At 38.1% G+C, this 12,105-nt stretch overlaps 1 protein-coding gene across 1 annotated transcript; it reads right to left on the bottom strand.

Annotated features, from left to right (window-relative positions):
* Window positions 1-3,930, bottom strand: LOC103437160 (uncharacterized). The gene is made up of 4 exons (XM_017332649.3): window positions 3,796-3,930; window positions 1,871-1,925; window positions 905-1,256; window positions 1-817 (listed from the first exon to the last, which is right to left on the bottom strand). The coding sequence occupies exons 2-4, from the start codon at window positions 1,891-1,893 to the stop codon at window positions 200-202; spliced, it is 993 nt and encodes a 330-aa protein (XP_017188138.3). The 5' UTR covers window positions 1,894-1,925; window positions 3,796-3,930; the 3' UTR covers window positions 1-199.
* Between the last annotated feature and the right edge of the window lie 8,175 nt (window positions 3,931-12,105).

The following is a 12,105-nucleotide window of genomic DNA, read 5'->3' as shown; positions in this document are numbered from 1 at the left end:
TTTGGCATTTAAGCTCTTTCGATTTCAATTTAGATAACTTAAGCCGGTCATCAGTTGGATAACAAGCGCGATTATGACAAAGATTACTATCACAATCGTCACTAATAAGCAGCGGCAATAACGTCTCAGTCATACCGTTTTATACCAAATATATCATTACAACTGACTAGAAGATTAAACGCGACTGCATAACTATCCTTCATAAGCCATACTCTAACAGATGCGTAATGTATACCTTTTTCCTTTCCTCGGACATGGTAAAGAACACTCTCAGCAGGTCATGATTGGTGGCCAGTATATTTATCGCTCTAAAGACTTGCAATCCGGTAAGGCCTTCAATTTTGCTCAACTCACCGTCAAGTTTAGCTTGCAATTCACCCACTTGTTTATCAGTTGAAAGAACTTTAATCAGAGCATCAATCTTAGATGTCATCGCTTGTACCGAAGCTGCCATACTCCCAAAATTCTTTGTCATCTCCTCCATTACCTTTGCTTTCACCCTGCGACCGGGATCTGAAACACTTGGGGTACTTTGTGCAGGCCTTCGTTGTTGGGTACTAAATGATACATCAAACTGTTCCATCCCTTCAGACTCTGATTCTATATTCGTATCCACATTCAGAATCACATTTTCACCCAAATCATCGTCCCCGCCATGAGTTTGATCAATGTTTGCATCCTCTTGCCTAATGTCCTCTTCATCATCATCATCATTGCCAACATTTGCACCAGTATGACGACCTTTTTCATATATCTCCCGCAAGACATGGTAGAATGGAAATGGCTTGCCATACAATCCACTTGCATCCCTTCTTTTCTACAATTACAGAATATTACAGAAACTATAATCCATAGTCGACAGGAAAATATAAGAAATAATGAATAAGGATATCTGCAGACTTACCTTCACCCATTCATCATAGAGACTTCTATTGCAAACCAACATCATTTGTTTATCATCCCAACTAAATCCTCCTTGAGATAACATCTCAGTTAAGGCACAATACTTTTTCTTCAATGTCTTAACTCGTGATTCAATGTGAGGAGACGCTTGTATTCCACAACCCGGCAGTTTGGCTTCCAGTATTGCCTCTATATGGGTTAAGTATCCATTTTTGAAACCATTATCAGCTCGCCACTTGGTGTTGCGATATAATTCTTGCAATGATTCAACTAATGCAGAATCTTCTTTGGTTGTCCAGAAACGTTTGTTTTGACCCCGTCCTCGTTTTCTTATAGCTGAATCAGAATTCATCCTAATAAAATAACATAAAAAAAAAAAAAAAACATGTGACAAAACTACAAACACAGCATAACAATAATTGCATAGCGTAAAAATGATAATTGCGTAATTTAAAATAATTAAAAAAAGGAATGACTTAGAACGGGAATGATTGTCACATGCCATGAGTTCTATAGATAATTAAGCACTACACGGCCGAGGGGAGGGAGGGGTATTATATTTCTTGTGGGAAAATAGTTCTTTCCCTTGCTTTGCTGTTTCTCTCTCTCGTGCTCAATCAAATTCCGGTATCAATAGACTTAAATATTAACTGTTTACCCTAAAAGACACGACAACGATGAATAGAGTTAAATTGTAAGTGAACTAATATTTTGTACAATAAAGATATAAGGGATATACATTGCACAGATATACATGATGCATAAAGTCTCACATGTTTCCAAAACGAAAACACTAACAATCCAAGATATATGATCAATTAGTTCTTCAACCGCTAATGGAATGCTGGATATCCTTAGTTCCCTTTGTAGTTCTTGTCATATCTGGACACAACTCAGGAAAAATAAATATAAATACAAAGACAGAAGAAGATTAAGGCATGTGTCCATAGCTAGTACAAGAAATTACCTTTCTTTTAGCAGGAAGCTCATTCCCAAACATAAATTTTGATATCCTCCTAAGTCTGTTACACAGGATGTGTACTCAGTGAATATGCTTTTGAAAAAAGATCAACAAGTGTACATTAATTCCTAAATTCCCATGAATTTGATATGCTAATTTACTGAAAGGATTTGACAAAAAAAGACTTTTGGATTAGCAAATGAGAAACTTAGTTATCCAAAATTAGCAAATAAATCAAAACAAAACAAAACAAAGACCAAAATTTTTTGATACACACAGAGTACAAGTGGACGGAGAGAGAGAGCTCAAAAATGAATGATACACATACAGATCTCAATATGGGTAAAATACCAGCTGAATTTAATAAGAAAGAATTCAGACCACAATACAATAGTTGATAATTAAACCAACAGCATAATGTTTTGGTTGAGATTCTCAGCATGCATTTCATTTACATATAAGTACCTGCCATAACAATTGAGAATATTAAGCCCTTTACGATAAACAAACTACCAAGAATCTTGCCCTATTTACGTATGAAGGTGCATTAATATACTAACTTATCAGGAAAACTTCTCAGCGTAAAGAAAACATCGCATACACGTAGATAGATACCTCCAGTCAGCTGTCTGTTCATGGTCTAAACAAATATTGTTTTCTTCATTATAATAAAACCATATTCTTTTGTAAAAACTACCGAAAAACACACCAAAAAGAAAAAAACATGGAAGGAAAAACAAATATTGTAGGCTAACATCTATGCTCATATGTTGATACCTCTATCTGTCTATCATAGTTTCAACCATCATATATTGCCAAAGAAAGAAGTAAACTGGAAAGCTGAAACAAACTAGTTCCTAATCCATCATAACCATAGACGGAGTTAGCAATTGCCCTGATGGGGCAGCTGCCCCCACTCAACTTGTAAGAAAAAGAAACAGAAAAACCTTTGTATTCATGATTATCGTGAAGAATACACTAGTTCCACATAAACCTTCATTCTCTAAACTCAATAAACCAATTGTTCATCCTCATCCTACTCTCACCTAGCTACTAATTACATAGTTCTATGGCTGTAGTGACCCAAGATACTTATCGTTGTATAAGAATATGATCAATGAGATTAACAATTAGGCTCTGCCCTCGGCTGCTGGATCAATGCTAACAGATGATAGAACTGGCAAGGAAAGAGACTTCTATCCTATACAAATTCTCTTCCTTTAGCTCCCGCTTTACCTCTCTAACAAATATCATCCACCCAAATCTAAATCTTTGTAACAATAGCATTGTGACACATCATTATCGATCAATTATAACATTTTTTTTGGATAATAAGTTCATTTTGTTTTCAGAAGTTGGCCTCAGTAAATAAAAGTTCTAGCTCCGTCCTTGCTCATATAATTCTTATATGTCGTGCTTAACATGGAAGCAGATTGGATTCTAGCAGCTTCAGAACAAAAACATAAAAACACTAAACTAACCAGTTTGCGGTTATTCATTCCATGGTAAAATATTCACATCATCTAATTCTCTTCTCATAAAAAAATTTGGGAACCCCATCAAACACAAAAAGGGTATAAAAAACAAGGTTGAATCCTAAATTCCTAATTAAATTAACACACAAATATATACATATATATGTATATGTGTGTGTGTGTGTGTATATATATATGTTGATCACAGAGCAGAACAAACTTCATTCATTCAATACCAAAGGTTCAATCTTTTTGGAATCTTGCAACCAATCTCCATTGGCCTTCAAAAAAATTTACCCACAGATTCAGCTATATCAACTATACAACGAAATTCCATAACAATATATTTAAAAAAATTAAATTATAAACTACAGTTGTACTGGAAAAAGAAAAGAAAACCCAACAAAAAGAACTCAAAATGTATGTTCGAATTGGTGGGCTATCCGGATTACTTACATTTTGGGAAGAAGAAGAAGAAGAATATTCGGGTCGTTGGCGCTCGATTTTGATTGCTGTCGCCATTCGCGCAGTGGAGGTTTTTCTTCAGTGTTGTGGACTCAGGAATGTTCCGTTCGAATATCGAAACCGCATATGTAGACATCAAACTTGAAGAAGAGCCTTTTGTTGGGCCTATTGGGTTGGTTTCGTTGGGCCAATTTTCTGTGGGAATAGCATTCGTGTCATGTGCTTACTAGAATGGTGAAGTGTCTATTTAGTCTCTGAACTATCATCTCAGTGAAAATTAAGTTCTTGAATTGTTTTTCGGTAAAATAAGTCCCTAAACTCATTAAAAATTGCTAATTTCATCCCTAATATTATATTTAAAGCTATTTTATCCATTTTTTCGTCAACTTAAGTCACTTAACACACTTTAGAGTGTAATCCTGTCATTTTCTCACCTATAAGCCCTTAACATTACGTATAGGTTGCAAATCTAACATCTAATTTACCTCCAAAGTTAACTTACACTATTTCTTATGAAAAACTACCAATTTACCCGCCAAAGTTAACTCCATACACTAATACTTTATGGAAAAACTATCGATCTACCTTCCAATGTGTATCACATGCCAATAACGTGTCACGCCCCGAACCGGTGTCCGAGGCGTGACATGATGGTATCAGAGCATAGGTATTAGACACCCTTGGATAAGAACTGTGGGAGAAGATTAGCATAAGCCAGATAAGTTTGAATTTAGAAGAGTATGTGCGATGGGTTTTGGAAGTCAAAGTTTGGTTGGCCTCTAGTGATATGTAGAGTGTACGAATAGGCTTAAATGTGAAGTTAGTTTTTACACATGATCTTTACAATTGAATTCATATGTGGATCTTTTGAGAAAGGAAATTAAGTTTGATCCAAAAACGAAAAGGATGAAAGTTAAGCAATGCATGCATATAACTTTAAGATGAATTTCTCAGGTGAAATGGGTTCATGAGTAACTAAAGGACAAGAGGACTTGAAAGGTGGACTTAAGTAAGAGGATTGTGGTCATCCTTACCTTGGAAAAAGTAAGAAATAAACTGAGTACATAGTTGTAATGTTTTTTCCATTTAGAGAGAGATAGGACATCTATCATTTTTTTTTTTTTAAGTTTGGTCACTGTAATGAAAAAAAATTGGAGAAGTCAGTGTGTACTCAACTCATTTGACTCTTAAAGGTGAAGGAAACAGGAAGTGTTCAAGTAAATTCTAGAAAATGAATTTCTTGAGAAATTTTTTAAGTTGGTTGAGGGATTAGAACTAATCTTAGAGTTAAGAATTGAATGAGACAAGAATTTGATGCGACATAGAGTTTTGTAATTTCTAGTGTTGTTTTGATCCTGAGTAGTGGACAAATAAGAAGGATTTTATAATAAGCTAGTTATGTGCAATGTTGGAATGAATATATTAGAGATTAGGATGCTACGAACACTTGGATTTTGTTACTCATATATTTTGATGTAAGGTCAAGTATGTAGGAAGGAAATTTAGGCTTGAAAAGGTCTATGAATTACTTGTGGGATATATATGAAGGTAGTAGTCACGATTTGTTGATGGATTATATATGCAGTGAGTAACCACTAAACAAATTGCCAGATTTATTCCTAAGATGAAACAAAGAATTAGAGTTGGTTCAGTATGGGATACCGAACCGAAAACGATATCCTGATTCCTCTAAAATTTTCGAGAATCCCAATTTCAAGAACGAGCCCAAACCAATTTTTTGGGAATCCCGAAATAGTTTTGGGATTTTGGGACATGGGATTAAATTTTGATTTTGGGCTTTTGGTCTGTTGGGCTGAAACTTGACATATTGGGCTTTTGGGCTAAAATTTAGCCTTTTATATTGAAATTGTCAGCCCAATTTCGTTAATACCAATCTGTCATACATACAAATATATCATATGTGCAATCTATTTTGAGCCACCAATGCAATCTATTTTGTGCCTTTAACTTCATACATACCAATATGTGCAATCATAGATTTATAGCCCTAATTGAAATATGAAATTATAAATTGTTCTTCAAATATATTCTACTGCACATGCATGCAACAAAAATAAATTAAGTAACAAACCCAAAAGCAAAAAAATTAGTTACAAGCCCAAGTTTCAAAATAAATTAAGTCACAAACCAAAAGCAAAAACAAAAGCTTCAAGTTTATGAAGATTGTTGGCCTCTTCGGCCCCTTCGACCCATTGATCTTGTTGATAGTTGTTGTTGCCTTCTTGTTGGTACCCTTCCCCTTGATGTTGATGGTTGAGCCCTTCCCCTTAAAAGGGGTGCTCGTGGAGGTAGTGATTGATTTTGACGTTGTTGAACTTCAAGGTTGAGGTGGTCGAGGAGGTGGAGGTGACATTTCATTTCCTTGTGTTGTATTCTCCTCACCTCCCAAATTAGCTGTGCCTAAGATAATAAACCACAAATAATTTAGATTGAATTATATAAATAGATAATAAATACTAAGAAAATAAAAAAGGAAATTAAATTATTTACTTACTTTTGTTTGAGCGTTTAAGTTCCTTGTAGAAATTGAATTCGTCGAGTGTAGGCTCATTGTAGAAACAAAATTCATTTCCTCTAAGCCAATCACTAGTACACACTAAAGCCTCAACCGTTTTAGGTGTTAAGGAAGCTCTAAAAGGATCAACAACTCTCCCACCAAGACTAAAGGCATTCTCACTAGCAATGGTGCTACTAGGAAGGGTCAATACATCCTTAGCAACTTTACAAAGAGTTGGATATGTACCACTATTTCCTTTCCACCAATCCAAAAGATTGAAACCCTCATATGTTAGGCTTTAATGTGGATCATTGAAGTACATATCCACTTCATTGGTTATCTCATTTTGTTGTGCCGTCGCTCTCTTTTGTTGGATCTTTCTTGTCATCCTTTTAGCAACATCAATATCTCCTTCCCCCCCCCCCCCCCCCAATCATCTAGTACAACACTTGATCTTTGCTCCACATTTGAAGTAGCACTACTACTAGTACTACTATTACTACTACTACTAAGGACCACTTCCTCCTTATATGCATTATACAACTAGGTTACATAGCTTTTAACCCTTGCTTTCTCCTCCCTTATTGTGTCCTATCCATAGCCGAGCTCTTCTAGATAAATATCTTAGGTCGAGTGCTTGGGTTACAAAGAGAATAGAGTTCACCTTTTCAATGTCACCCCAATATTTGTCAAACTTGAGCTTCATTGAGGTAGCCACACTTTGCAAAGTAGCATTAAAGGTGTTTAAAATTTGTTCTTCTATCTCCACTTGCAAAGAAATCACCGTGCTAAGTATTAAGTGTGACATTGGAGTAAGAGTTGCACTCAATGTCAAGGTGGAATCATAAAACTTTTTGAGAAAGTGAGCAAAACTCACCGACCTCTCCCAATCATCCACCTCCGGAAGACCCATCCGCTTGACCTTTGTTGTCACCCCATCAACCTCTTTTGAGACCTCCTTTTTAAAGTAAGCAATGAAAGAGTCACACTCAAAGGCCATCTTAGAGAACACTTCTTTAAACTTGAACTATTAAGCATTTCATGGGTGGCATTCCACCTTGTGACAACATCAAAAGGGATACTTGACATCCTATTAAGTCTCAACAAGACACAATGTTTCGTAAAAGACTCTAACCTTGCTAGGAATGAGTGTATAAACTTCACACAATTTCTTATAGCATCAATCTCACAACTAAGCTCCGACATTACATCCTTAACTATCAAATTGAGGATGTGACAAGCGCACCTCATGTGCAAGTGAGCCCCGTCGAGTAAAAGAGTATCATTTTACTTGAGTCTTCTTTTTATGTATGCAATAGCAGTGTCATTTGCACTAGCATTGTCAATGGTAATGCTAAAGACCTTGTCTATGCCCCAATCATTCAAGCAACCCTTTACACATCTTCCAATGTCATCACCTTTGTGAGAAGTAACTTGGACAAAGTTTAGGATCCTTTTATGCAATGCCCAATTAGTGTCCAAAAATGGGCCGTGATGGCCATGTAGCTTATCTTTTGAATCAAGGTCCAAGTATCAGTTGTGATGCTCACTCTTAACCCCTCAATCATACTTTTTATTTTTACCTTCTCTTCGAAAAACAACTCCAAAACCACCGCCGGCACCTTATGCCTATTAGGAAGTTTGTACTTTGGATTCAAGTCACGAATAAAAGCTTGAAGGTCCTCTTGATTGACCACCCTAAAAGGCATCTCCACTATTATAATCCACCTCACACATCTCCTATCAAGTCTTTTTTTTATTGAAAGTGTGAGTGAAAATTGCACCTCCCATCCTCGCTTGTGTCAATGTTAGTTGATTCAGATATGCACTCTTAAAGAGACTAGAACCTAGGCATTTCTTCAAATGCTTAAGAATTCCCAATGTCTCATGAATTATAGGGTGTGCCGGTACTAAGAGTTTGCAATGCTTGCATTCAGCCATGTACGATTCCACCCCATATTATTGGTGATAGTTACCCTCTTAGCATCATTTTCACGCCGGACTTGGGCCCTTTCTCCTATTGCCCTTTTTCCGAAGAGGACCCTCCCATTCTCTCACTACTTCTACTTCCTCTTCCCTTTCTTCCTCTTCTTCCCAATGTTCTTTTACTTGTTCTAATGCAATATCCTTCTCCACATCCGAATCATCATCCCAACAATCTTCATAATAATCATCATGCAGATAATCTTGAGGTGAGGGAGTGCCCAGTTGAATGGTACCACTAGGTTATATTTGTTTTCGTTTTCCTAATACCGAGACCATAGGTGCACTAGATTGGCTACTAGACTCATTCATCCTAACATAACAATGCACATTAATATATCACAACCACAGTTCAACATATATCCAAATTCCAATACAATAAATCACATATCCAATTCAAATGCAATAACATTTTCAATATGTGCAAAGTAAGCACAACATTAAATTTTAAATCTATGTGTTTGTACCATACTTAGGGCCTCCGTATTTAGACCTCGTATAAATATTCAAGAGACTCAAATGTAATTATGTAATAAAGGAAGGGGCAAATATGTAATAAGTGAGGAGCCCTTATTCTATAAAAGGGACTCCTCAACCTCACAATGGGGAGGCGAATTCTGAGGCCAATTCCTAGGCCATGAGGATCCTCACACTCTCTCCCTCACAATCCTCTCAGAAATACAATATCAGTGTGGACGTAGCCCAAACCTTGGGGTGAACCACGATACATCTTGTGTTATTTACTTTCATGCAAATTTACGGTCGGATTTACGTTGTTCCAAGACCCCTCCGGTTTTGTGCATCAACATTTGGCACCTTCTGTGGGAAACGACACGAAAAACTGTGTCGGTTCTCTTTCATTTTTCCATCTCACCACCGTGAAATCTTCACAACCTCACCACTGTCCACCGTGGATCTGCAAAGACATAGAGCTCTCTCTCTCTGTGCAGTAGCTGCTTCTAATTTTAAAAAAAATGGAGAGACACATGTGACTGACTGTCTGCCTGCCATCTGTTATTGATACTGATGAAGTTGTCAAAGCAGTAGATCCAAGCCTCCTACAATTTGAGAACCCAAGGTTTCGCCAAGCCTACATTGCCCTCCAAGCTTAGAAGTCTTCCATCTTCTCCGACCATTTCAACTTCACCATCACCTGGAATGGCTCCGACGTCTGCTCCTACACGAAGCGAATCTACTGCTGCCTCAGCTCCTCCCGGAGTTTCTGAGAAAATAGGCGGCAAACATCCATGCTCAGATCCATTGTCGCCGCCAATGCCACGTAAGCGGCCACATTTTCCATGCAGGTCACGTGCTACACTTCCCGACCTCTACCTCTGGCGTGTTATACTTCCTGACACCCTCCACCGTATAGGACATCACAAACCCTCTCTGTACCAAGCTGGGAAGCAGCCCGAACCCGAAGTCTGATCCGGATCCCGATCCTGGTTTAGACGACAACCTCGACCCTAAGTCGAAGCTGCTGTGTAGGGGCTGTTCGCTGGAGTCAGGCTCGAGGTCAGGTCCCCAGTTATAGATCCTGTGATTACCCATCTTCCACAAGGAACATAAACATTTGGAAGTTGAGATTCCTCCTGGAGTTAGATGTTGCAGACGTCAAACAACAGCAGCAAAACGACCATAAACCCACCGACCCAATTGGTCGAAGGGAAATAATACTGAGGAGCAGCGAATTGACGGTGGTAGGAGCTATCTTCAACTTGAGTGGTAAAAAGCTCGAGTATCTTAGGGTGTAGAAAAATCAGCAAGCTTTGGCTCTCTACCCAGCTACTAAGAATTGCATATCAACCTCTGAAAATGTCAGTGACCTTACCCATTATGCCCCCTGTTTTAGCTTTCTCCCTCGCTGTGATGGTGTCCGAGGGAATTGGTGGCCGTGCCAAGAGACTTTAGCTCTCTTGCAAATATGGTCTGACATGGACGTCGCCTTTCGTGATGAAAATGTTAAAGGTCTTTTATGGGAAGAGGTTTCCAAGAAGCTTGCAGCGCTTGGCTATCATCAAAGCGCCAAGAAATTTTGCATCGATCTCTCTCCTCCGCCGACTGACCTCTCTCCAATCGCACCATTCATAACCATCACCCTCAACTACCTTGGTTGCAGTGTGCAACTGCAAGTTCTGAAATCAACTGGCGGCTTTTCTCATCTTTCTTGGTCAGACAGGAAGTCAGAGGAGCAGCAACAGAATAATAAAAGGAGAAAGCAAAAGAAAAAGAGAGAGGTGCAGGGGAAAAAAGAATGACAAAAGCAAAAGAGAGAGGTGCAAGCTGTCACCAATGAGTTGTAGAGGAAACACAAAAGCAAAAGAGAAAGGAAATGATTATACTTTTGCTTTTGTCGACCACTAAAGCAGAAGATGCCATTAACTTTTGAAAAAGAAAACTTTCATCAGGCATGTTCCCACTTTTCTAAAAAAGCCACTGGAATACGCACATAGAAAAAGATTTGCAACAACCCAATACGCAGTAGGTGCAGTACACACCAACGATCTGCAACTGTCGAAACCTTTATTTTTTAATGATGTAATTTATTTTTCTTATCTTTCGGAGACATCTGTATAAACCCCATCAGAGGGTAATAATAATAATAATAAAAAAGAGCCCAAAATAATGGGCTGGAATGTGAAGGGCGAAGGCCCATATGCCCAAAAGAGCTAGGCCCTATGGCTCCAAAATTATTCGGCAGTCTGCCGCTATTATCTCCACCTAGGTGATCAAAAGTACGTCTAGTACTCCAAAATTATTCGGCAACCTGCCGCTATTATGATCAAAAGTACGTCCAGTACTCCAAAATAATTCGGCAGCCTGCCTCTATTATCACCAACCAGGTGACCAAAAGTACGTCCAGTACTCCAAAATTATTCAGTAGCCTGCCTCTATTATCACCAACCACGTGATCAAAAGTACGTCCAGTACTTCAAAATTATTCGGCAGCCTGCCGCTATTATCACCAACCAGGTGATCAAAAGTACGTCTAGTACTCCAAAATTATTTGGCAGCCTGCCGCTATTATCACCAACTAGGTGATCAAAAGTACGTCCAGTACTCCAAAATTATACATGAGCATCACTCATGTCAATCATACATAAACATTCATGTGCATCCCCCATGTCAATCATACATAAACATTCATGACCATTACTCATGTCAACATTCATGACCATCACTCATGTCAACATTCATGAGCATCACTCATGTCAACATCCATAAACATCACTCATGTCAATCAACATAAACATTCATGAGCATCACTTATGTCAATCAGCTTCAAAAGCTTCACTTGCAAAGCTTAACCTACAAAGCTTCAGTGCAGGGTATACAAATACCGCCTCCAAACAACCGCTATTTCGGCCCATACATGGATTCAATTTGAAGTCTCTAGCCAACATACTCTATGACTAAAGACTTAGGGTACTACATTATGTACCATATATTGGGCCTCAACTAGGCCTCATGAAAAATACTTGGGGGACTTAACCCATTATTCATTAGGGGTGGGTTCGGTTCCGTTCGGTTCGGTTTTTTGTCAAAACCGGAAACCGAACCGAAATTATTGTTTGGTTTGGTTTGGTTCGATTTTTTATCGGTTTGCATTCGGTTTGGTTTGAATTCGGTTCGGTTTTTTCCAGTTCGGTTTCGGCCCGGTTCGGTTTTTTTTTTTTTTTTTTTTTTATAATTAGCAAACAAATTTTCTAAGAACACAAAGCTTGCAGCCATTCTAAAAAGGCAATGATATCAAATCTGGAAGGCCAACGATACAAAATCTGGAAGGCCAATCATCCTTA

This window comes from Malus domestica, chromosome 06 (assembly GCF_042453785.1).
Source record: "Malus domestica chromosome 06, GDT2T_hap1".
In the NCBI taxonomy this organism is placed as follows: domain Eukaryota; kingdom Viridiplantae; phylum Streptophyta; class Magnoliopsida; order Rosales; family Rosaceae; genus Malus; species Malus domestica.
Note: the sequence above shows the minus strand (reverse complement) of the source record. Positions and strands in the feature narration are given on the sequence as shown.

Coding starts and splice junctions, on each gene's coding strand:
- LOC103437160 (XM_017332649.3), bottom strand. CDS start 1,893: ATGAGCTTCCTGCTAAAAGAAAG. Junction 1,257..1,870: donor AGCTTCCTGCTAAAAGAAAG/GTAATTTCTTGT, acceptor TTATTTTATTAG/GATGAATTCTGATTCAGCTA. Junction 818..904: donor TCTATGATGAATGGGTGAAG/GTAAGTCTGCAG, acceptor CTGTAATTGTAG/AAAAGAAGGGATGCAAGTGG.